Genomic DNA, 27522 nt, shown 5'->3' with positions numbered 1-27522 from the left:
GTGTGTGTCGCATATTTCCCCGTCAATTCATGCTCATGCTTACGGTACTGAGTTCTATTAAATCGCATTACTCGCTCGCTTCATAAACACGTTTTTCTTTCTCTATGAGTGACCGTGTTGGTTATTCTTAAAGCTCGAATACATGTTGCACTTGTGTGCGTACACACAGCATTAGACCTCATGCACGGAGCTGGTGTTTGGTGCAGATATGGTCGTATGTTTACAAATGAATTCTAAACTATCCTTAATTAAATAATAATAATGGCAGTAGTTCATTTCGTAATCACTCAATATCGCGTTTTTACTGTTAACCTGTCACGTTCTTCCGGTATTGCTTTTTGTGCTGAAGAGGAGTACGAACTGACTTGGAAATTAATTTGCATGATTAGTTTGAATTGATTAATATTTTTTAAACATTTAACCTTTAATTTTGTTAATACCGAAATATCCTTGATAGAAGATACTTAAATTTTGCGTGTTCAACTATATGTTGTGTGTTTATATTTGATATGTTTGTGGTTAACTTATGCCTCTTTCATTACATGTTGATAGCCGTTTGCAGGGCGACTTAAACCAGTAAATATAAAAGTTTAAGATTGCTATTCTCTTCTTGTAGGCTCCACTGGAGATCGGGGAATTAACAACTGACATACTGGCCGCAAACAGACATGCTGAGGTCGTCTTCCTTATGATAGCATAAAACTTATATGTATTTCTATTTAGACATATTGTGCACGAACCTTCAACTTTTATGTCTATTTGCATCATTCCAGCTGCGGCTGTAGCAATAAATGTGTTCTGCCACACAGCGCTGTGCTAGAAGTTTCTTTTCATTATTGCTTCTTGGCCGTGAAGAAAAAAAGAGAACAATCTTGAGCTCCCAAACCGTCCGCGTACAAACGAACATAGCATATATAGATGCCATAGGTGTCCTGTTAGTGTCACATGGCCTTCTGTGATTCTGATACATTATCGCAGTAAAACACAGCGAAAAGCTTATATCATGCTTAGACAATAGCCTGTTTAACAAGATCAGCCTGCTTTAAAGTGGACTTTGAGAATGAATACTTGTGGTGCCAGCATTAGCAATGTATATAACAACGCGATCAAACTCAGTAGCCTTGATTTTCTATTTGCAATATGAGCATTTATTTAAATACCTACAAATGTTAAATAATGAGCTATACTTTATTTAAGGTGATACGTGATATTTGTCGTAGCGTGTGTGTTGTATAATACAAGTGCCACAATTGAAGTGTGATGATCTTACTATTTTACATTGCTACACATTAGTCAGCGTGTTTGAAATATTCGTCTGGTATATTTGCTAAGATTTTAGTATTAGCTCGCATGTATGCAAGCATTGCTTGTTCTGCTTGCATGACCACGTATAGACGTCTAATTTCAACATCCGTTCTTAATTTTATTCTTGCTCAATTACACTATGAAATGATGCTTTTTTGTCTCCCTCTCGCTTTCCCTATAATATTGACTTGGAAGCGCTGCACATGGCTCTATGGTAGTGCTTCTTTTTCAGATGTTAACCATAATCAAATATTTATAATCTTGCATTTTTGCGTTTGCTATATTGCGTTTGGAGTGTCTTTGGAACCATATTGACACGTGTACTTATATTTAACGGGCGACCAAGTTTCGCCGCCTAACAAATGTTATCGCACAGCGCGGGACGCGTCTGCAGTTTCTGGAAAGTTATCGATGCTTCTATCCGCTGTCTGTTGTCGCCGAACCGTGTGTTATCTGATTTCATCGCGTGACTCGAATGTTGTAGAACTTTGTGGAAGGCATACGGGTTCCACCGATTAGTCTGGAACCTTCGATGAAAGCTGTATAAAAGCCGACGCACTTGACCCGCTGATCAGATTTTCGACGATCGCCGACCGTATTCGCCGCTATCGTTGTGCTATAAGAGTAGCCTGTTTTGTGGGCACAGGTTCGCCCAATAAAAGTTCGTTTTGACGTTCACAGTATTGCTACTGTGTTATTTAACGTCACTACCACGTGACATGTGGTGGAGGTGCTTGTGCGTTCATGTACCGAACGCCCCCGCAAAGCCGCAATCCAAGCCCGAAGCCGGAGGACAAAACCGACAACGCCCAAGACCGGCGTGCTAGACGCAGACTGCAACGACTGCCCCCAGAGCACGGGCTTCTACCTGAGACGACAAAGAAAATCGTGGTCAAGACAACTCCAATGGCTGCCCCAGCGTCCCCCATTATCCTACAACAACCTCGGGACCCACCGACCTTCCATGCAGCAGCGACTGAAGACCCGGAATCCTGGCTGGAGACCTACGAACGAATCGCGACATTCAACAACTGGGACTCCGACGACAAGCTGCGGCATGTCTACTTCGCCTTAGAAGACGCCGCCAGAACGTGGTTTGAGAAGAGGGAGTCGACCTTGACAACGTGGGACCTGTTCCGTAGCGGCTTCCTGTGCACCTTTACAAGTGTCATGCGTAAGGAAAGGGCCGAAGCTATGCTGGACGCCCGAGTGCAGCTACCAAATGAGAACGTTGCCATCTTTACGGAAGAAATGAGCCGTCTGTTCCGCCACGCCGACCCGGATATGGCCGAGGAAAAGAAAGTTCGCCTACTCATGCGTGGTGTGAAGGAAGAACATTTCGGCGCAATGGTACGAAGCCCACCGACGACCGTAGCAGATTTCCTTCGCGAGGCCACCGGCATTGAGAAGACACTCGAAATGCGGAACCGGCAATTCAACCGCCGCACGAACTCTACAAATTATGCAGGAATTCAATCCCTGGCCACCGACGATCTGCGCGAGACTATCAGAGCTGTCGTAAGGGAAGAGCTGCAGAAGTTGTATCCGAGGTCGCACCCTCAAGGGGCCTCAATCGCCGAAATCGTCAAAGATGAGGTTCAGCGATCCCTTGGAGTTCCTGAGGTGCAACCAGAATCACCGCAGCCGGAAGCAGTGACCTACGCAGCCGCCGTCGCCCGCCGTCAAGGCCCCCCTGCGCGACCGCGCCAGGGTCCTGCAACGCCGCAATTCCGTCGTCCGCCACCAGCGCGCCCACCCGTCGCCCAGCGCACCTACATGAGCAAGACAGAGATTTGGCGAGCCCCCGACCACCGCCCGCTCTGCTATCACTGCGGAGAAGCCGGCCATGTGTACCGCCGATGCCCATACCGCGACTTGGGACTGAGAGGGTTCGCCGTCAACGCGCCGCGTCCACAGCTTGGGGAGCGCCCACGTGACATCGCCGATTACCTAGCCGCCACTCAGTGGAACTCTCGACGACCGTACCGTTCACCGTCACCAGGCCGCTACCTGTCACCGCAGCGCCTACCATACACTGGTCCACCCCGGGGCCGCTCTGCGAGCCCATATCCGGAAAACTAAAAGCAGCAACCGATGGAGGTGCGGTTGCTGTTCGTCGAACTGACGAAGATCCGCCGCCGCCGACGAAGAAACGATCTCGACGACCTAATGACGACACGCCGCCGCCCTTACGAAGCCAGGAAGCCAAGACTACACCGACGAAAGACGACTTGACGGCGCGACGTTCCAGCTTCACTTCAACAGGACGCAGCCGTGATCCGCTGCCAAGACCCAACTGCAACGCCAGACAAAGAACTACCGACCTCGACGTGCTTCTCGACGGCCACGCAGTCACTGCCTTAGTCGACACAGGGGCCGATTACTCCGTAATGAGTGGACACATCGCCGCCCAGTTGAAGAAGGTTAAGACTGCATGGAAGGGTCCCCAAATTCGGACCGCTGGAGGACATCTCATTACGCCGACTGGAATCTGCAGGGCAAGAATTACCGTTCATGACCGGACTTACCCTACCACCTTCGTTATCCTCCAACAGTGTTCGCGAGACGTCATTCTCGTCATGGACTTCCTGAACCAGCACGGCGCAATCATCGACGTGAAGTTGAAGTCCATAACGCTGTCGGAAGATCGAGTGATACCGCCGGAGGGCTCTAGTACTCGCCACGCCTTAAGCGTGCTCGAAAGTCAAGTCAGCATCCCGCCTCGCTCCAGCATTGTCATTTCCGTAGGCACCAAAACGCCTGCCGACGTAGAAGGCGTTATCGAGGGCGACCAACGTCTACTGCTAGACCGTGAAATTTGCGTCGCAAGAGGGATCGCTCGACTGCTTGGAGGGAGAACTGAAGTGTTGCTGACAAACTTTAGCAAGAGTTCAAATACATCAACAAGGGCGCGACGATCGCGTACATCGAGGAAATTCTGGAAACCAGTAATGCGTTTGTCCTCTCGGATTCCGCCGCATCTACCCCGACGACCATGGTTCCCGAACCAGACTACGACATTAATCCAAGTCTCCCCGTGATTAAGCAACAGCAGCTCAGAAATCTGCTCCGACGATACAAAGGCTGCTTTTCGACGTCATCGAGGATTAGACAAACACCAGTCGCCAATCATCGCATAATAACCGAGCAGTGCGCTCGACCACTCCGCCAGAGCCCTTAACGAGTTTCGCCGCGAGAACGTGAAGCTATAAGACAACAAGTCGACGAAATGCTGCGCGACGACATCATCCAGCCGCCGGAAAGCCCGTGGGCATCCCCTGTTGTCTTCTTGAAGAAAAAGGACGGCACCTTACGTTTCTGCGTCGATTATCGTCGACTGAACAAAATCGCATAGAAGGATGTGTACCCCTACCACGGATAGACGACGCATTAGATCGGCTCTGCAACGCAAAATACTTCTCGTCAATGGATCTCAAGTCTGGCTACTGGCAAATAGAAGTCGACGAGAGAGATCGCGAAAAGACCACCTTTATCACGCCAGACGGCCTCTACAAGTTCAAGGTCATGCCATTCGGACTCTGCTCGGCGCCTGCAACGTTCCAGCGCGTCATGGACACGGTGTTAGCAGGATTGAAGTGGCAGACCTGTCTTGTTTACTTGGATGATGTCGTCGTCTTCGCCGCAAATTTCGACGATCACCTTAGGCGGCTTACGACAGTACTAGAGGCCATCAAGTCATCAGGGCTCACTCTGAAGCCAGAAAAGTGTCGCTTTGCTTACGGTGAGCTTCTGTTCCTAGGCCACGTCATCAGCAAATCTGGAGTACGCCCCGACCCGCAGAAGACGGCTGCCATGGCAAAGTTCCCGCAACCCATCAACAAGAAGGCAGTGTGTAGATTCCTTGGCATGTGTGCCTACTACAGGCGCTTTGTCAAGGACTTTTCACGTATCCCTGAGCCGCTGACACAGCTAACTAAATGTGACGTCCAGTTCAAGTGGGAAGTGCGCAGGCCGACGCATTTCAAGAACTCAAACGACGCATGCAGTCGCCGCCCGTACTTGCGCACTTCGACGAGCACGCCGATACCGAAATCCACACTGACGCCAGTAGCCTAGGCCTCGGTGCCGTGCTAGTCCAGAGAAAAGATGGTCATGAACACGTGATAGCTTACGCTAGCCATTCGTTGTCAAAAGCGGAAGGCAATTATTCTACAACCGAAAAGGAATGCCTCGCCATCGTTTGGGCTACAGCGAAATTTCGCCCGTACCTATATGGCAGGCCATTCAACGTCGTCAGCGATTATCACGCTTTGTGTTGGCTAGCGAATTTAAAGGATCCTTCAGGACGGCTGGCGCGGTGGAGCCTAAGACTGCAAGTATATGATATCACTATAACCTATAAGTCCGGACGAGAACACTGTGATGCCGATTGCCTATCACGCGCCCCCATTGACTCGCCGACGCAAGATGACGAAGATGACGACGCCTTCTTTGGCATTTTAAGCGCAGAAGACTTCGCTGAACAGCAGCGAGCAGACCCGGAGTTGAAAAACCTCATCGAGTATTTGGAAGGGCACACCGACGTTGTGCCTAGGGCATTTAAGCGAGGATTATCTTCGTTCTCGCTTCAAAACAACCTACTCGTAAAGAAGAACTTCTCACCAATGCGCGCCAACTGCCTTCTTGTTGTCCCGTCAGGACTGCGTCCAGAAGTATTGCACGCCCTACATGACGATCCGACCGCTGGACACCTCGGATTTTCCCGGACACTATCGTAGATACAGGAAAGGTATTATTGGCCGCGCCTGACCACCGACGTCGCCCGTTATGTCAGAACATGCCGAGACTGTCAGTGACGCAAGACACCACCGACAAGGCCAGCCGGATTACTACAGCCAATCGAGCCTCCTTGCCGACCATTCCAGCAGATCGGGATGGACTTGTTGGGACCCTTTCCGACGTCAACAACCGGAAATAAGTGGATCGTCGTGGCGACTGACTACCTCACCCGCTTCGCTGAAACTAAAGCACTGCCGAAAGGTAGCGCAGCCGAAGTGGCGAAATTCTTTGTAGAAAACATCCTGCTGCGACATGGCGCCCCAGAAGTCCTCATCACCGACAGAGGAACGGCCTTTACAGCTGAGCTCACCCAGGCCATTCTGCAATACTGTCAGACAAGGCACAGGAGGACAACTGTCTACCACCCACAGACGAATGGTCTTACGGAGCGGCTGAATAAGACCCTCGCCGACATGCTAGCGATGTACGTCGACGTCGAACACAAGACCTGGGATGCCGTCCTGCCGTATGTAACATTCGCTTACAACACGGTGGTGCAAGAAACAACACAGATCACGCCGTTCAAGCTGGTCTACGGCAGGAACCCGACGACGACGCTCGACGCCATGCTGCCGCACGTCACTGACGAGAAGAAGCTTGGCGTCGCAACCTACCTCCAGCGCACCGAAGATGCCCGACAGCTCGCCCGCCTGCGGATCAAGAACCAGCAGAGGAACGACAGCCGACACTACAACCTCCGACGACGCTTCGTTGAGTACCAGCCCGGCGACCGTGTTTGGGTGTGGACCCCGATACGATGACGAGGACTTAGCGAGAAGCTTTTGCGTCGCTATTTCGGACCGTACAAGATCATCCGACGCATTGGCGCACTGGACTATGAGGTCGTGCCAGACGGCATTTCGCATTCACAGCGACGCCGCGCACGATCTGAAGTGGTCCACGTGGTGCGTCTTAAACCCTTTTACGGACGCTGACGAACTTCCTTATTTTGTAGTTTTTTTTGTTAGAAGTGCTTTTCTTTTATTACTTTCGTTTGTTTGCAGCATCGGGTCGGTGCTTTTTAAGAAGGGGGTATTGACACGTGTACTTATATTTAACGGGCGACCACGTTTCCCCACCTAACAAATGTTATCGCACAGCGCGGGACGCGTCTGCATGTATCCGAAGTTTCTGGAAAGTTATCGATGCTTCTATCCGCTGTCTGTTGTCGCCGAACCTTGTGTTATCTGATTTCATCGCGTGACTCGAATGTTGTAGAACTTTGTGGAAGGCATACGGGCCCCACGGATTAGTCTGGAACCTTCGATGACTGCTGTATAAAAGCCGACGCACTTGACGCGCTGATCAGATTTTCGACGATCGCCGACGGTGTTCGCCGCTAACGTTGTGCTATAAGTGTAGGCTGTTTTGTGGGCACAGGTTCGCCCAATAAAAGTTAGTTTTGACGTTCACAGCATTGCTACTGTGTTGTTCAACGTCACTACCACGTGACAATATAATAACAATTGTGCCATTTCTGTTGTTGTGTCTGTAACATCATGGTGCAGTTGAAATTTTCCTGGTTTTTTTGTTTGCTAACCGCAGTGCAAACTTATACAGACAGTTGACAGCATTTCACTGATGTCATGTGTAGCTCGTAGTATATTATGATGCAAATGTTACTACTTTTGAGAGAAACTTATTGCTCACATGCACAGAGAAAATGCTTCCCCCAGTGCTTACATGGACATGTATAGAGCTCTAATTTCAAAATTTGTTTTTAGTTTTATCTTCGTTTTTAGTCTTGATGCCAATTCACATTTATATTGGCTTGGAAGCATGCATAGCCTTCGGCTCCGTCTTCTTTTTTAGGTGTCACTATAGCCGAAGCTGTATATCTTTTGCATTTGCTACATTGCTTTGGGAGTGTCTTTATTGTCCTGCACTAAAGCTGCACAGGATGTGTAAAGCTTTATTTTTCGGTAGTGTCCAAGGTGGATCTGAACATAAGTGTCCAATTCATGCTTTAGTGCCTGTAATCTCATATACTCAACCTATGCCTTGTTTTCTTGCTTCCTGATTGCAGTACAAACTTTTATATAGACAGTTAACGTGGATTTAATCATGACATGCATGGCTCAAACACCGTGATATGATAGAAGTGATTTCATGTGATATTATGCAAGTGATACTACCCTTTTCAAGTTTCCAATGTAGTCATGTGCCAACAAGGTCTCCTGTATTTGTGGTGTATCCTATGTAGTATTTTCAAATAAAAATATTGCATCCTAACCAACCCTATGTTATCGTTGTGGAACTGTCAGTTTATGCGCAAAATATTTATACAACTGTGCCTTCTCCTCAGGCCTTCATATTGTGTTTTGAAATGTATTGTTGGGAACATTACCATTACATATTTGCTCAAATATTGAGCAATGGACTATTTCACGGGGAGTTTCATTTCGTCATAAATCCGAAAGGATAGTAGCAGTAGCCCTTTGCTGGCTGATATACAACGATTTAAGTTATTTAAATGAAAGCAACGTTTTGTTATCCCATTCAGCTGAGCGGTTTTTTTTTTTTTGCAGAGAATTTTATATGCGTTTTTGTCGAATGGTGCGCCATTCGGACGAGTTGAGTTGTCCATAGGAGTAGTAAGGGGAGCGAGGTGGCAGCGTGGGTGGACAAAAAGGTCCAGAGCGCACGGGACAAACGGAGTGAAGGCCCACAATTTACAGGGCTTGGCAGATGACAGCCTGCATCGAGGACAGCGCGCCCGAGAATGATAAAATGACAGGAAAGAAGTGGCCACTGGCTGTGATGCTTTAACGTCCCCAATAATGATGTGGGTTAAGTTGGCACATCGCGAGGGCTGGTGGAAGAGGTCGGCACAAGATGATGTAGCACTGGGAAGGCACGCGATATGTTAAAATATTCGGTTACTTTGAGCATACTCGAGATGACCGCATTCTTTGAGGATCGTGTCGATGCCTATGACGATGCCTTTAAAGACGTGGCTAACCTTTCCGTCCTCCGAAATGTTCACGTCGGCCTTGCTACAAAAGGGGAAGGCGTCGAGAATCTTCGACACGTAGGACTCGGTCGGCGTCTGTACGCGTGTGGCAAGGGCCTTCTTTGCATTGAGTTGGCAACCAAACAGATTGCCATAAAGGTCACAGGGCTTCTCGTTGAAGAGGTCCGAGCTCGTCAACTCCTCTCCGTGAGTCCGGAGCCATGGCCCTCGAGTGCCGTCAGTGTAGGAAAGAACGTTTGCGAGCATTATTCTTGTATCCCACCTGTGACTGGTGCTGACACTTTCGTGCAAGCGCAGCCAGTGACCAACGTCAGGACTACCATCTCCGTTGAATACGCCAGGATCGCGAATGGGGTAATTTTGACGTAGGTCATCGCATCAGGTGTAGAGGCTTGCGTAGATCAAGTGCCGCAAGCAAGAGCCGACGTTGAACTGACGGTGTTGCGACTGCTGCGAAATTCCATGGCGGGTACGGGGATCGTCGACTTCAATCGAATAATGTTGCATGTAGTGGATGCACAAGGCTGTTTACAATATATTCTGATGTAGGCCTGTGGCATAGATGGTGACCCTACAGCAATCGGGAACACGTCGTTTTCCTCCTCTTCAATGCAAGAACACTGTGGCGGCTGTTCCATGTCAACATATATGAAGCAAAGCGCAGTGCTGTAGTAATGTTTTCGCTCCCCCAACGGGCACTGTACTGTATTATATGTGGCCGGTAAAAAGATATTTCTTGTTACATTACGGTCGTTGTATTGACGTGCTGAATATGTGAAAGCAATTTCTTTGGTTACTCGTTTAGCTGTATGTTTGTAGGTAATGTCATTCGATTAAACAAATAACCTAACCAAATCTTCTCGTGTGGACTCAGGGCAACTTTCATATTTCACTTTCATGAGAACCTGGAGTTATATAATATTCCAGTCATCATTCCGAGGTAGCCTTTCTTAAAATTTGTATGCAGTGCGATCCTAAAATTTTCATATTTGAACATCGCTAGTAACATATCTAGTTACGAATTTTAGTGTAATTAAGAAATACATGCTGTATTTTTTTTTCATTTTTACTCTACATCTTTATCCAACAGTGCCTTGGAAATCATGAATTTGATGATGGACCTGCAGGACTGGTCCCTTTTTTATTGAAAATGAAAGAAGCAGGCGTTACAGTTCTCGGGACTAACCTGGATACCACAGAAGAGCCCTTGTTCACAAATGCGAATATTACACTACCGAAGTCCATAATTTACAACATTGCAGGAACGAGCGTAGCCATTTTAGGGGTTGTCACTACAGAGACTATGACTATTGCTAAACCAGGTAAGTTGTTCCATAGAAATTATTATCTTTTAAAATTACATTCTTTAGTCGCTTTGATGTACGGCTTCAACCATAGATGCCACTTTATTAAAACACCAATTTAGAAGTAAAGCTGCACTTTACTTTTACTGTAAGAAGTAGGATTCACAAAATGTGACACTTTCTCGAGCAGCTATCTGTCTGAACTTGGCTGGACGAAAAATTCAGCTTCTTTCACACTTACGTACAGCGGAACAGCTCTGCCAAAAAAGAAAGCGACATTGTCATGAAATCACAAGTGCAGACTGCACTTTGTAATGTATTAAACTGTGGTACACAAATATCAAAATTACTAAAATTATGACGCCCTGACTCGTGCAACGAAAATCACAAAAGTTCACGTAACAACTCTACTAACCTAGCGATCACCACTTCGTTTCACTTCCAGTAGTTTTGATTACGAAGCATTTTTTATTCCCCTGATGAGATAAATATCTCTAAGATGTAATTTATTGTTCTGAAAATGTCCCGAGGTACTTTTGCGAAATATTTATAAAAAAATTTCCCCGTATTAAATATGAGGTAATTGCAATGCAACGCTTAAATTACTTGTCTATAAAGCAATATTTTTACAGATCCTCGCAAACAGTAGGCGTAAATATATGTAATTGTTCATAGTTATTTTACTTAATTAGGTGAACGAACTTCGATGCATATATGAAAGCAATATTTGGGTACCCACATCAGCGCCCGGTTTGCCGTATTCTTGTACAGCCATATATATTTCAAAAATCTTGTTGACATTTTTGACAGCAGTCATACCATATGTTTTGCGTTTGATGCTTGCGACAAAAGGTACAGAACGCGATATTGCGTGATTTGCTTGGCAACTGGGACAACACGTCTCAGCATTGTTCCATGCACTACACGGACACAGGCGAGCACCGAGATTCAAGTCCGGCGGCACCAGTGAGAAGTAAATGTCCGGGAATTCGAATTCAAATTCAAATTCTTTATTTTCAAAACAAGTTTAGTGATCCTGTTAAGAGAAGGTGCTCCTTTGTATTGGCAACATTATATGTGGAATTCAATGAACATTTCCGGAAGCGCGTGGAAAGTGTTGAAAAAAACTCACCGACGATTACTATACTCCCTAATGCGAAATTAGAGAGCAGCTTTATGCATGCTTTTATTTCGCGAAGCATTGGCTTGCGCGGTGAATCTGTCTCATGCGGCGCGTTCCAAACGTAGCGAAGTTGGCACGACTGCCTCGCTAATCACCCGCCGTGGTTGCTCAGTGGCTATGGTGTTAGGCTGCTGAGCACGAGGTCGTGGGATCGAATCCCGGCCATGGCGGCCGCATTTCGATGGGGACGAAATGCGAAAACCCCCGTGTACTTAGAATTAGGTGCACGTTAAAGATCCCCAGATGGTCGAAATTTCCGGAGTCCTCCACTACGGCGTGCCTCATAATCGGAAAGTGGTTTTGGCACGTTAAACCCCATAATTTAATTTTAATTTTTGCCTCGCTAATCGGAAGATCACGAGAGGCAGCGTATGGGTGACGCGTAGGCGCAATCTACAGGAGCCGCCACGGACAGGTGCGAGCGGAGGGAGGTGAGGGGAGGAGTGTTTCCTCCGGCGGCTAATCCGTATGGTGCCGTCGCACGCTGCCACGCGGGCCCTATTTTGAGAACCATTTGCGATGAGTACAAATTCTAGGAGCTCCGTGGGCGCTATGTTCTGGCAGCGCAGTTCGCGTTGAAACTGCAGGCAGCACGTTGGTTAATTCCCTCACTGCTATTGTCCCGCTTACTCAAGCTAGCGTTTTGGCCATGCGTTTCCGCTGTCATAGAGTGAGACGTGTTCATGTTTGCTTGTGAGCATGTACATGCTTGTTGATTTACTTAGTAAGCTTATCTTTACAAGTGTATAGGGCTTATGAAACTACTATCCTACTGATTTGCTATCCCAATCGATGCTTCGTCTTTTGTGCGAAACTGTGGCATTTTCTCTGCGTCTACGCTATTCGCTGACATAGACAATTATCTTCGGTCGTCGCTGCATAATCTCCTTCATCAAATAATTCCTTCAAATATCTAGGATTGCTCTGCTACCTATGTTAACTTTTGCACAAGTCGTCAACAGAGTTGTAAAACATTGTGATTTTGCCGGCAGAGCCTATTACCTTGATGATAATAACAAGGACTTCGAGACTGCCGGAGCACTGGAACAGTTTGTGTCATATGGTACATACCAGTGCAGCCACTTGAAAATATCTACCTTTGTATTGGAAGCAGTCAAACTATGGTTTGTGAGGCTTAAAGAATTTTAGGCCAAAAGACGCAGATACTAGGTCATAGATCTCAGCAGATATAATATTTTGTTTAAGGTACAAAGATTTCCGAGTTTCTTAAGTGACAAACAATATGTTTGATACGTATGAAAAAGTCATAGCGATCTCAGAAGAATGGTAGCATTTCAGCAAGCTGGCAGACGTTCAGTAGTCGACCGAGACCATACGCATTACCATGGGAAACGGAGTCACATTAAACTTGTTGCGTCATCAGCTGAATACTAACGATGAGCCTGCCCTCATTATCTTCCCAAGTAAGGAGCCATTCTGTTTGTGATGTAAGGTAACGGGGCCCTTTCGATAAAAATGTAAACTCGCAAAGAGCGAAAATAGGTTGGCGGGAAAATATGGGCGGGTATGAGCGATAGTGGGGGTGGGGGAGGGGACTGTAACACTCAATGATGGCGAGTTTATGGGCTGGAGTCCGAGGAAGCGGCCGTTTCCGTCCAAACTACTGGGATAACGTAACTACAGTAGATAATGGACTTTTGCAGGCTTTACCAACAGGCGTTTTGTTTAGTGAGGCCAATGTAATTCCACTCATGGCAAGAACGCCGAAAAGGATCCTACGATATTGTGTTTAGCGTCACAAAGTGCGATGCAGAGGGTTATATCGGTGGCCTACTGCCTCCCACAAGAGTAGCGAGCCTAAATCTAATGAAGTTTGCATTTCGACGCCAGAGAAAAACAAAGGCACTTATCTCTACGGCCATGAATGCGAAATCATTGCGACATCTTCCCGATGACGACGTATTGTACGAAACGTAATGGTATTATTTTCACATTGCCTTGAATCACATATTCCATCACGATCCTCCGTCAGGTTCACGTGCTTCCATCGAAGGAGCCGGGCGCAGCTACTGACTCAGAAAGTGAAGCGAAAGGTTTGTCCGTCGAAGCGTACGGCAGAACTCATCGAAAGCATCACACAGATTAGCATTGCGTCGGTGCGGTAAGCACCTTTGCAGAGGGAGGGACAGCATGGGAGCGCTGGCATGATGAGCGGCATCGGAGCCAGCTATGAAAGAAGACGACGACGAACAAGCGAGCAGTGACACGAGCGCGAGGGGCAGTATGTCAATGCTGGAATGACGAGCGGCATCGGAGCTACCTGTGGAAGAAGACGGCGACGAACGAGCGACAAGTGGCACGAGCGCCAGGAGCAGTATGAGAACACTGGCATGATGAGCGGCATCAGAACCAGCTGTGGAAGAAGACGACGACGAACGAACGAGCAGTGGCACGAGCGCGAGGGGCAGTATGTGAACGCTGGCATGATGAGCGGCATCAGAAACAGCTGTGGAAGAAGACGACGACGAACGAACGAGCAGTGGCCCGAGCGCGAGGGGCAGTATGTGAACGCTGGCATGATGAGCGGCATCAGAACCAGCTGTGGAAGAAGACGACGACGAACGAACGAGCAGTGACACGAGCGCGAGGGGCAGTATGTGAACGCTGGCATGACGAGCGGCATCAGAACCAGCTGTGGAAGAAGACGACGACGAACGAACGAGCAGTGACACGAGCGCGAGGGGCAGTATGTGAACGCTGACATGATGAGCGGCATCAGAACCAGCTGTGGAAGAAGACGACGACGAACGAACGAGCAGTGGCCCGAGCGCGAGGGGCAGTATGTGAACGCTGGCATGATGAGCGGCATCAGAACCAGCTGTGGAAGAAGACGACGACGAACAAGCGAGCAGTGACACGAGCGCGAGGGGCAGTATGTCAACGCTGGAATGACGAGCGGCATCGGAGCTACCTGTGGAAGAAGACGGCGACGAACGAGCGACAAGTGGCACGAGCGCCAGGAGCAGTATGAGAACACTGGCATGATGAGCGGCATCAGAACCAGCTGTGGAAGAAGACGACGACGAACGAACGAGCAGTGGCACGAGCGCGAGGGGCAGTATGTGAACGCTGGCATGATGAGCGGCATCAGAACCAGCTGTGGAAGAATACGACGACGAACGAACGAGCAGTGGCCCGAGCGCGAGGGGCAGTATGTGAACGCTGGCATGATGAGCGGCATCAGAACCAGCTGTGGAAGAAGACGACGACGAACGAACGAGCAGTGACACGAGCGCGAGGGGCAGTATGTGAACGCTGACATGATGAGCGGCATTAGAACCAGCTGTGGAAGAAGACGACGACGAACGAACGAGCAGTGGCCCGAGCGCGAGGGGCAGTATGTGAACGCTGGCATGATGAGCGGCATCGGAGCCAGCTATGAAAGAAGACGACGACGAACAAGCGAGCAGTGACACGAGCGCGAGGGGCAGTATGTCAACGCTGGAATGACGAGCGGCATCGGAGCTACCTGTGGAAGAAGACGGCGACGAACGAACGACAAGTGGCACGAGCGCCAGGAGCAGTATGAGAACACTGGCATGATGAGCGGCATCAGAACCAGCTGTGGAAGAAGACGACGACGAACGAACGAGCAGTGGCACGAGCGCGAGGGGCAGTATGTGAACGCTGGCATGATGAGCGGCATCAGAACCAGCTGTGGAAGACGACGACGAACGAACGAGCAGTGGCCCGAGCGCGAGGGGCAGTATGTGAACGCTGGCATGATGAGCGGCATCAGAGCCAGCTGTGGAAGAAGACGACGACGAACGAACGAGCAGTGACACGAGCGCGAGGGGCAGTATGTGAACGCTGGCATGACGAGCGGCATCAGAACCAGCTGTGGAAGAAGACGACGACGAACGAACGAGCAGTGACACGAGCGCGAGGGGCAGTATGTGAACGCTGACATGACGAGCGGCATTAGAACCAGCTGTGGAAGAAGACGACGACGAACGAACGAGCAGTGGCCCGAGCGCGAGGGGCAGTATGTGAACGCTGGCATGATGAGCGGCATCAGAACCAGCTGTGGAAGAAGACGACGACGAACGAACGAGCAGTGACACGAGCGCGAGGGGCAGTATGTGAACGCTGGCATGACGAGCGGCATCAGAACCAGCTGTGGAAGAAGACGACGACGAACGAACCAGCAGTGGCCCGAGCGCGAGGGGCAGTATGGAAATGGTGGCATGATGAGCAGCATTGAAGCCAGATGTGGAAGAAGACGACGACGAACAAGCGAGCAATGGCACGAGCGCGAGGGGCAGTATGTGAACGCTAGCATGATGAGCGGCATCGGAGCCGGCTGTGGAAGGCGACGACGACGAACGCGCGAGCAGTGGCACGAGTGCGTCTGTGAGACAACGTGACATTTTTGAATAATTTCTGGCCACGCAGCCAGGTTTTTCGCTTGATGACCAATATAATGCTTTCAGGTTAGAAAGTTGCCCTGAATCAGAACTCGATAGAACGATGTCCGCTTGCAACCAAGTTAAACGCAACTGGGATTATCTTACCCTTCACATGGACTCGAAAACAAAAGGCAACGGATGACCCCGACTGCTATTAATGAACAAAACTCGAGCACGTCATCTACGCTTCTCAAAGGAGAGCACTTAAACAGGACTCTCGTGGGAATACGCTGTTTAGCAGCAAAATGTCTTCGAGAGTTGTCTGCGGTTTCTGCACTACGTTCACAAAGTCGTGGGTCCATTGCGCCGATGAAACGGCCATTCCTTTCACACATGTCCACAATGCTAAACCTAAGATTTCCAACAACACTTCTTCAAATGAAGGAAGGAAAGCCTAGGAGGCACCCCGGCCGGCGTGGACTTGTCGGAGAATGTGTGACGAAGTCACGTGCTCTTTTTCGCAAAGGAGCACTGACACGGGTACCCCAAACGTCAATGTTGCCATAAAAACCGAGCTCCTGAAGCTCTCAGTGCTGCTCTCCGCCTCTGAAAAGTAGTAATATTTTTTTTTAGCCCGTGTATTTCTCGAAGCACATTCTTATAAGATCACTGACTTTGTAGTGTGGGGCGTTAGATGGCTCTGTGACTGTGAGTTTCAGCCAGCAGCAGAGACGTTCATGTAATCACGGCGTGGGTCTTCGTCGTCTTCTTCAACGTGCCACGGAAAAGCATAGAAGCGCATCTGCTTCACTAAAACTGTCACAGAAGTTTCGTGTACTTTGTTATTACGCGCGTCATTTGCACACACTTCCGGCGGCTCATAGCAATGCAAGTTCAAAGCTCGCGCCTATCTCCTCCGGCGAGCTCAATGGAAGCGCAAAGGAAGATGGCACACCATTGCGGCTGCTCTTCGGTCTTCAAAAAGGTGACGTGACGTCGGGGCAGTTCCTGTTGTGTCACAGACTTTACTAAAATTATAAGCACAGGGGATTCTGGTGTTGCGGTCATTCAAGTATAATGGGTATGAAGAGAAGTGCAGGCATCGAATTGGTATTATGTTAATTGGCGAAGTAGCCTACAGGTATTTTTTTGGCAGTTTTGGTTCCTCTCCAAGTGCACTTGCTATAAGCTGTAGTGGAGCAGTGCGGCGCAAAGCTGTCTGCCTTTTTTCTGTTGCTCGAAGTGGCAATAGCGCGCTTGGCTGGAGCCTCGGTCGAGGTTTGTGTCGCGGCGTGGTGGCAAAGGCATGACGAGAAAGCGATGGCATCGTAATGGCGAGAGAACGTGCTTTGACTGTTTTGACTTTGCTATGTTAAGTGTTTTAGGTTGGCGCTGTAGCATTACCTACTTTAATAAACAATAGAAGAGCAAAAATAAGGTACTACTGATACAAGCACAATACCACGCACATGTTCTATTCTTAGAACCTTTAAAGCAAGTAGAATACCTGGCTTGCCTACTAATAACCTTAAGTGGGGCTTTAATTAAAATGCATCGCGATTCTGAATCGACTCATTCTATCTCGTGGGTTGACTGATCTGGGGTGCTATGCAGGATGCGCCGAGTTTCTCGTTCACCCGAGTTTTACCCGAGTTTGCTCGACGGCAGTCAGTGAACGGAGATAGCGTGAAACGCGCAAAGGCTGCAGGCAAAAAAATATGTAGACAAAAAGCCGCGTATGACAACATGAGCGCACCCTGCGCGGCACGCTGCTTCCACGTTTCAAGCGCAGACGGCTGCACAACGAAACTCGCCAGCGCCGCGTATTGTTATCAACGGATTATCGCAACTTAGCAATACCGTGACTGTCCCTCTGTCTGTCTGCAGACTTGCCGTGAGCCGCTTGCCACGCCTTTCCCGGGCGCGTCAAGGGCGTGCCTCATCTTTCGGCAACTATCTTTCTATCCTCCATCGAATGCGAACAGGGTACATGCGGCGCATTCTTGCAGCTACGCTTTCGCTCAAACGAATACGTTATAATACAACAAATAAAATAACGAACATTTTTATTTCTTTAAGTGTCTGTTTTTCGTTTTGAATGCTAGAAATTTCTGATGACAAACGGAGATCGAGCAAATATATTAAATTTTGCACTTCTTGCCGCGAGTGGCGACAGTGAGGCGAAAGCTTAGAAGCGGATACATTGAACCGGGTCACACGCACGAGGCAGTTCATACGGTGAGAAGTCGCCTAGGGGCGCTACAGTGCTATTCTCAATTATGTCAGTGATCACCACTCTTTCTCTATTAGGGGAATAGAAACGCAGCGCCATGGTACGGCTGTTCATCGCAGGCGCCTTAAGACGCCCGCTTTACCAACTAAAAACGACACACTAGTCATAAATACGGGAGCAACGGTTGTCGCTACAAAATGGTGGTCCGTAGTGCTCGTAGTGACGCAGTTTAGTGAAAATGTACCAGTTTATCTTTGTGCGCGAAGCCTCGGCGATGCATTGCGAAGAAGTGCGTGCTTCCCATCGACACAGTTCATCGCTTGTCATCGCTTGCCCACTGAAAGTGCCTCTGAGCGCATGTACGCAGTATTTGAGTGTTTTGTGCGCACCAAGGTGCTTGCGGATTACTTATGCTGGAGCCAGCAGCGATCGCAGAAGGATATCGTAACGACACCGCAGGAATCGCATTTTGGCAGGTGAGGGCTCTTGTGTGCGGCTATGAAATGAGACTTCGAACTGAGGAAGGTGGTGGAACTGTTGAGTGCGCAGTGCTTGTGATGAAGAAATGCCATTGCCCTGGGTCTAGAAGAGCGAGCGATTCTCGGACGCTGATCGTGTTTACGACGTTGTGGCTCCGATACATCACCGATGACGGAGCAGCCATCTCAAACGACTGCTGCGATACGCACTCCTCAGCATCGTCGTCACCCTCGGCGCATCGACGCCTTGCAAGCAGCTACAGTGACGTGCCGATAATTATTTACTGTGCGCTACGTCGCCACAATGCAGGCAATGAAACCGTGCTGTGGGGCCATCTCAGCCCGAGAAGCCAGCGACAGTCAACGCTTTGTTTTTGATAGTAGTGCGCAGTACATCACCGATGACAGTGTGTTGTGCGTGTTTTATGTCGGTGGTGAATATTGTTGATGCCTCTCAGCTCGGCACCGCGTCGCTGTTGCCGAAAGATAAGTTGGGCGTGGCCCAACCTTGGTGGGTGCGCGCACTAGAGTTACATGCCTCGCGCGGGGCGTGACCTCTGGCTTTGATTGACAGGCGAACTCGTGCTAAACTCGTACATCGCGAAACCCCCTCCGAGTTCAACTCGGGAACATGGCGGCGGCAGCAGCAGCCTGTGTTATTGCAGCCAGCGGCAGCAAGCGTCAGTATGACCGTCTGGACCCGTTCGCGTACATGACCGCCGTGGAGTTTCAGCGTCATCTTGGCCTGTCGAAGACATCAGTGCGCTGGCTGTGTGACGAGCTAGGCGAAGACTCTCGTCTGTGGAGACAGCGTGGCGGGCTTCATTCGCTCACCGTTGAAGAGCAAGTCCTCTGCGCCCTCCGTTTCTACGGGACTGGGGAGTTTTCAGGGAAGCGTCGGCGCCGAGCGTTACATTGGACGTCATCAAACTATTGCGAGCCTCTGTGTCAGAGATGTCTGATGCGCTTATTGATGCGGCGGTGCGGAAGCGGTGGCTGGCTTTCCCGAAGACTGCGGCTGAGCGGGCATTTATAAATAAAAACGCTTCTTCGCGGAGACATTACGAACGTAGTCGGGTGTGTCGACGCAACGTACGTAGGAATTAAGGTGCCTTCAATGTCAGCGTTACTCTGATTAGCATTGTAGCAATGTCTAGACGCAGCATATTGCCAAATTTGTCACTTCTCTGTAGCCGACCTAAATTTTGTGTTTCCGACGTCACACATGCGGCAGCCTATAATACTGACTTTTTCGCTGGTTGCTGACTTTTTACCGATTGTTCTACTTGTCTATCAAGGTGCCTTCCAAATGGCTCACTTTTTTGGGGAAAGAGGTTAATGAAGTATAAATAGATAGATGGATATCACAAATTGTGTGAAGTACCCTGTGAATGCTAATCTCATAAAGAACTTGCTTTTTTTTATGAGATTACTTAGTACTTAGTACAAGTTACTTAGTATGCATAATGCTGAATTTTGGTCATGCGTCATCTATCGGCCACACTATGAAACAGTAAGGCATTGCACAATTTGTTGCAGTGCGAGATGCGGATGTCGCGCCAAGCCGGTTGTGCCTATGCATTTATGGCAAAATGAAAATGCATTGAGAATCTTAGTGTGCTGGCTTGCATGAAGAAAATACTTCAGAGTGTTTGCTGTGTGCACTGTTGGTGCATGTGCCAGTGGTTCAGTGTATTTCTTTTGGGGGGGGGCAGCGTTGTTCTGTATGGACAAATCGTATATTTTCGTCTCATATAGCGCTCTAATTCTTCAGCAGTAGAACAATGCAGATCCAATGCTCTGCAGAACTCGGTGTGCGTGAAGATGTCGTGAACCACCAAGGCAAAATTACATATCGGGAGAAATGTGGTGCAGATGCCAATGAAAAGTGGGTCTTTAACCCGCCATGATAAAAATAAAGATTGCAGATTGAATAGACCTTTTGTACAGCTTTAGAGCAATGATTACACAAACTGTGACATGCTCAAACGTGTAAAAGCTTGCCGCAATTCCAAAGTAGGATGAGTGATATGCAGCATATTTTGGCATTGAACATGTCTTGTAAATGCTATTTTTATTGTAAGCCTCAAGCCTCGCTGTCACGCCTTTCCCTCCGGCACTCCCTTTACTGAAACGCAGCACTGTCTTTCTATTGGTGTCATGATGATGATGGCAACGGCAGCAGTAAGGCTGGTTAATGCTTGCCCCTTTAATTCCTGCGAGTTTAGTGGTACAGAATATGGCACGTACATACACCTGTGCTGCAAAATTTTATGCTTGCGGTGATTTGTTGGAGAGCTAATTCGTGTTGGGACATTTCAAAGATGTGTGCTATTGTGGCTTAATAACTAGATCATTGGTGAGGTTGAAGACTCGTTGTATCGGTATAGAAGCTTGTAGCTGAATTGCACCACAATTCGACGGGACACAAAGAAGAGAAATACACACAGCAGAACGCTCTGCTGGGTGTGTTATTCTTCTTTGTGTGCCGTCGAATTGTGCGGTCCAACTTCAAGTAGAGCATTGGGCCTCTTCGGTGCAGGACCGAGGAAGTGTAAGCTATTCGACACCATGCCAGTGCCTTGCCACACAATTATGGAAGTCTGAAGGTTTGCAAACAAAGCTTTGCTTTCAAACCCACCTGCTCATGTAATACAAGCACTGATTGAAAGAACCATCATACAAAAATAATGGTGAAATGAATCGCCTTTGAAAATTTGTATGTCGACACTAATGACATAATAGGTGCCACAGCAAACTCGACAGTTGTACTGGACAGAGCACTTTGTTTCCTATGTGAAGCACAAGCTTTCATTACATGCTGTGCAGATAACCAAGCTCAGTTTGTTTTAACGTGGTACACAGCATTCACTGTAATCTGTTTTTGATTCTAAAGTGCCAAACACCACCTCTTTTTTCAAGGATGTCATGGGAATATTTGGTGAGAACTGTTTACAGCCCCTCATAATAGAAGTGTGGCCAGCCAGCTTTGCTTGGGTGCCTTTATAGATTTCTGTTCCTGATCATTGTGTGCTATCAAGTTGCTAAAGTCTATGCAACCAGTGCAAGGCATTACGTGATTCTATGGTCAGATATAACTTTAGGAGGCCGCAGAATCTGCACTTCAACGGCAGGTGAACACAAGCCTGCACCAATGGGCACACACTCTACACTGACGTCGTGCCGCTGGACGCACTAATACCCGCTCTTTAGAGAGGGACTATGTGGAGGCAATCGGCTGCTGCGCTTTGGTCATCTGGGCGGGGCCTCTCCTGTCTTGTGAAGTTGTATCCGACTAGAGGATGCCGCTTTTCATACAACACAAAAGGACAAAGTGTACAATTATTTGGCCTATGAAATGGATACATCACAAGTGAGCTATGCATGCGCTTAAGCTGTGTGAAAATTAGTACATGCAAATATATGACATTGTTAAAGAATATGTGGTATCGAACATGCATGTAATGGCACGTTTAAATCGGGGAGTGTTGCATTCATGTCCACAGTCTATAGGTGATAGCATTATTAAGGTCATGCCGTTTCCTGTCTTTTCATTGTGAAATACACACACCGTTCATCTTGTGGCTAATCAACACCCACTGTATTCTTGCACATAGAAAGAACAAACAGCACAATGACGTATATGCTGCATTAGTGTCTTTTTCATTTACACGGTCCAGGTTGTCTTATGTGTTTGCCCATTTTGAAGAGACATAAAGTGCATGTTACAAGTGTCCCAATATGCACAGCACAATGTTTACTGCAATAATTTTATTCATGCTCTTGAATAATAAACAAAATAATAAACTGAAAGCTCCTTTATAAGGTGTGTTCTGGGGGCTCGACTGGAAAGCAGTGAGTGCACTGATCCTACTGTTGCAGAGCAGCCCTCTGGACCTTGCCACACTCTGAAGAGCATGTGCCTGGCGCTCGCCTACTGCCACCGGGCGGTTGAGTGCCTCCAACAGCAGAATGTTTTGCTGCAAAAAAAGTGGATTGTTGGAATGAATCAACCGCATATAAACCATTATTTACAAATAAAAATGCTCATTGCACTATTGGTACTAACTGCCCTTGACTGTGGAAGCCTTTAGTGTATGCATGATAAAACAATTTGTCGGGACAACATTGCTTTATTTTTCATAATGGGTTGTATTTTTCAGAGCCAATTGTAATGTTTATTAGTGTGCCAACAGCTGACGTGTCCCCGAACCTTCACGAATCTCTACTGTCAGCACCACAAACTTATTTTTGTTCACTGCGAAATCAATGGCGCTCCCTACAATCCCGTCTTATGCGAGCTGATTGCATCCTATGCCTACAAACATCATATTTTTGTCCCATTACGCAATTTTCTACCATCCTCGGCTGCAGTTCTCTCTTCTTGACATCCATTCTGTCACGCTTATGTAATCACCTGTTATAAATTGGCAACAAGTGATTGAAGATGTGCATGGCCTGCCCACCGATTCCATTTTTTTTTTTAAATCTCAACTAGCATATCAGTTGCCACGGTTTACTACGCCACTGTCTTCCTGCCTTAATGCTGCCTCCAACAATTTTTGTTACTTCGCTTTCTGCACAGTCCTCGACTTCTCAAGTTTCTTTGTTAACCTCCAGGTTTATGTCCCATATTGCATAACCGGTAGAATGCAACGATTCTAAACATTTTTCAAGGATATCGGTAACGTGGCGATCACAATTCGGTAATGCCTCCCATGTGCTGTTCAACCCATGAAATTTTTGTATCAGTTTCCTGCTTTATATCAGTACCTGCTATTGATATTTCACCTGGATAAAGATACTCTTCCATAGATTCTGCGGGCTGAATGTCACTGATGAACTTCTGTTATATCACTAAGTTAGTGAAGGTTACCTTTATCTTTTCCATATTTTCGCGGGCCCACGCACATGTAAAAGCACGAACACTCATTGGCTCTCAATGCCTTTTTTAAACTGCAGGACATTCAGTTCGTTACTACGAAAGTGACTTAATCCGTGCACTATTATTATGCTAAATATGAAACAGTAGAAATATACTTATCTGCAGTTTGTCGATGCCTCCGTCACTGTGTTGGTTGCGAGATCCATCGTCGGCACCACCTCCTTGTCGCATCGTAGCTATATCGGCTGTCTTCCTTTTGCACACACTATGCAATATTCGTGACGCTCGCAGTCACGCAGAGTGGAGGAACTCAGCGCACTCACAGAAGCAGCACCGGATAAGTTGTTTGTTCAGGATTGTGCCGTGAACAGTAAGTACGCGTTGCGATCTGTAAAATCGCCTAAGCTATTCGCAGTCTTTCGGGGTGCACGGAAAGATTGCTCACGGAGGAACAGAACTATCCAAGAAATAGTGGTCATCGTCGAGCCTGATCACTACGTCGCGCACTGCAAGCTCGTTGTACGAGTTTGTTTACACTGGGCCTCTTCGATGTTTAGCCGCCATGCTCACCCGATGAATGTATGTGATGACGCCACCACAGCGTTCCCTCGTGGTATAATGCGAAGCGTACTAAATTACAAATTAGTCGAATACACATTCAGTGTACATCTTGTAAGCTTTAAAATGCTTTTAAACCACGTTAAACTAACTAATAGTATTGTATTAAATGCATTTGTTTTATAACTCGCTTGTGCGTGTAATGCACTCGGTGGAACGACAAACAAGTGAAAGAAGGCGCGACCATGCACCGACGGTATGATCACGTGAGCCCCAGTTTGTCGACCGCCCAGAAGGCAACGCCCAAGGAATGATAGCCACCCAGAGTGAATCGAGATAAACCAATGAAACTGGAGGCTTCTCGAAAGATAAACTGTGTCTCGGTACCATTTGTGCTTTCATCTTGGGGTGTCGCCAGAGCTCGTGAAGATCCCGAGTTTCGCCAAACTCGGCGCATCCTGCATAGCACCCCTGGCCGGCATTTCCCGGTCCACCGGTTATGTCGTACGCATTACTTGGCCTGCCCAGCTCCATTATTTTCTCTTAATGTCAAATAGAATATCGGCACTTCACTTTTGGTCGCTGATCACTGCTGCACTCCTCCTGTCTCTTGCCGTTGCACGTAAGATCTTCCATTCAGACTATCTTTGCGTGGTCAGCATGTAGATGCAACATACTGCTTTGGTACAGCTCTTCCGCTCCTTGTACATGCTTATAGTTGCACTGCGAGCCTTAAAGCTCTAAACCTTAGCTGCACACATGTGCTAGTTTTTTAATAACTGGCCAGTAACGTTTTTCTGCTAGTGATGCAGAGTGCAATGAAAAGATGGCTGACTGTTTGCGTTACGCATTTTGTTTACTACATAGACAGTTGTGCTTCTAGTGGTTTACAATCAAATCTGAATGAGTGCTTCATTACACATTGCTCGTTTATGTACTCCATTGAAATTTGTGTGTCAGGAAATTTCAGAACATAAACTTACTTGCGCTAAGAAAGGCTGCTGCTTGCTTGCTGTACTCTGCTCTCGCAAATGGGTAAGCGCAAACCACGACATAGCAGCTGCTGGCGCACGCTGCAGGAGAAGCGGTGCGTCAACGTAAAATAAAATGAAGCATACTTGCTGGAGGCCACAAGCGTCCCAGGTAGTACTGCGGCAGATGTTATTAAAAGTACTTGAAGACATTCAGCAATCGTAACAGCCGACGCAGCCTTTCTAAAGAGCGAGAGAGTTCGCAACTGCCAGCCTGTCTGTGAAAAAAGTGCCCTTTTCACGCGTTCGGAGCGATCAGTTGCCGTAGCAGACGAAACTTGCAGCATTTCTCTCAAAGGCGCAATACTTTTGTCACAATAAATATATTTTTATATAAGCACATGCACGATAGTTATTGCTGTTGTAAAAATAAGTAAATAAATATTCATCCAAAATAAATGAGGGACAGAATTGCAGAACAATGCATACCCTGGCGTGCTCTGGTGGTAAGCCGTGATTCGATATCAATGTCAAAGAAACTTTATGCAATGCATTGTGCATTTTATAAAATACTGCAGAAATAAAATTAAATTTTACGCGAAAGTGTTTTAATATAGCTTCGTTTACTGCATCCCAAGCAAACGGCACTATTCTAAAGATCGAAGTTAGTCCACAACCTGTACTTCTCACGATTCCCGTGTAGGTTGAGACAACGCTAAGGGGAGCCCCCGTAGACACTAGCGCCACATTTCCCTCTAGCGTATTTATTTAGAAATTCTATGAAACTCTACCCTTCAGTCATTGTGACTTGAGTACCACCAGGCCCTTGCTCTCATCGCCTGGACTACGAGGATGTCAAATACCTGGGCCCTCCGAATGGTTGCTAGCGATTCTTGCCAAGTTTGCATCTCTCCTTCCTGTGTCCCTCAGGGAAGCATTGTAGGCGGGTTGCCGCAGCTGCGGCAAGACCTCGAAGGCCGCGTTCGTTTTCGACGCCTGCCCACTGCAGTCCCGGTGGCCGCGCATCCGTTCAGGGTTCATGACTGCTACGTTCAACGTATTGACACTTTCTTTAGCGCTTGCCTCCATGGCATCCGTGCCTGATTCTGTAGGTTCGACACCTTTGAATCGGCGAGGAAACACGCCATTCAACAACCTTAGAGCCACCATGAGCTTCACCTCCCGGCTTCATGACCACAAGGTGATCTTGCCACCATAAGGAGGCTTCGTTTTGAACATTCTGCGACCTGTCAAACTCATTTCTGCGGTGCGTATTGCCGTTTCTCTCGCCGACAACGAATACAAAGAGACGAAATTCGGAATACAAGAACAGAGAGACCTGGCTGTCCTTAGCTCTACACGAGATTCTGTAGCCAAAAACTGGCCCAGCTCACTAATCTCGCAATTCGAGCCATTCGCCACAGTCTTTATGCAATTCCTGCCGCGGAATTGTACACGGAACCACAGTAGAAATAATGGCCAACATGCACGGCCGGGCTTCACGATATTGTCTGCCCGGATGATGGGAAGCGTAGAGACAACTCTGATAACGTTTCACGGCAACATTACACCATACGCCGTGTTCTATAACAGGGCAATATACTGGTGTAACCCACGCTATCCCCGCGCACAGCAGGGACATGCTGCCTTAAACGCGGCCACAGGTATGACGCTAACCCGATGCCACAGCGTGTGCCCCTTACTCATGTGCCCCGAACTGCGCCAACTGCAACGGCATTCGCCCTGTTACAGATGCGGCCTGTCAGGCTATAAAGGCCGCTAAAAGCTGCTCATCAAGCTACCCGACTACGGTGTGCACCACACCCACCACCACCGTTGTTTTCACCAGCCGTGGGCGCTTCCACATCAAACACTCCTCAGTGCCGTTCGCCGAGTCACCCTAGAAGTAAAACTCCTGACTCGCCTCGCTGACGATCTCTTTCCAGATCCAAGAGAAGCCACAAGCCGCGCAGCATGTCGCTGCCGTGACACACGCTGAGACGTACTTACGAAACGTCTTTATTACATCGGCTGCATACTGGCAGGGTCGCAGCAACAATGAAAAAAAAAAAACTCGCATCACATCGTATCGCGTAATAATACATAAAGATAACAGTCTTGCGCATGGGCAGAACAAACATTCCAGTGAAGTGACCTAATCACAATCGTCGCGCAGTCTTGCGCCGTGTTCAATGCAACACCCCTTCCCTCCTATTTGTCATGCTGTCATCGTCATACGGTCATCATCATGCATCCCTTCTAAGACCGTCATCATGCCATTGACGTCGCGCCACCATCGTCATGCCAGCTTTCTCATCTGACTCATCTGACGTTATTGTCGTCATAAAGGTTTCATGCTAGATTCAGCATTACGCCACTGTCATATATTTGTCATCTTGTTATCCTTGTACCGTTTTCACGCCATCATCACTGCGTCGTCGTCGCCATACAGTTGTCGCC

At 48.0% G+C, this 27522-nt stretch overlaps 1 protein-coding gene across 1 annotated transcript in view; it reads left to right on the top strand.

The window, feature by feature from the left end:
• Nucleotides 1–26966, top strand: part of LOC129383596 (protein 5NUC-like) — a 107530-nt gene extending 80564 nt beyond the window's left edge. Inside the window, exons 4-5 of the mRNA XM_055068223.1 lie at nt 10170–10401; nt 26815–26966. Of these exons, the coding sequence (XP_054924198.1) occupies nt 10170–10401; nt 26815–26966 (384 nt within the window). The remainder of the gene's footprint in view (nt 1–10169; nt 10402–26814) is intronic.
• The last annotated feature ends 556 nt before the right edge of the window (nt 26967–27522 follow it).

Source organism: Dermacentor andersoni, chromosome 8 (assembly GCF_023375885.2).
Source record: "Dermacentor andersoni chromosome 8, qqDerAnde1_hic_scaffold, whole genome shotgun sequence".
In the NCBI taxonomy this organism is placed as follows: domain Eukaryota; kingdom Metazoa; phylum Arthropoda; class Arachnida; order Ixodida; family Ixodidae; genus Dermacentor; species Dermacentor andersoni.
Note: the sequence above shows the minus strand (reverse complement) of the source record. Positions and strands in the feature narration are given on the sequence as shown.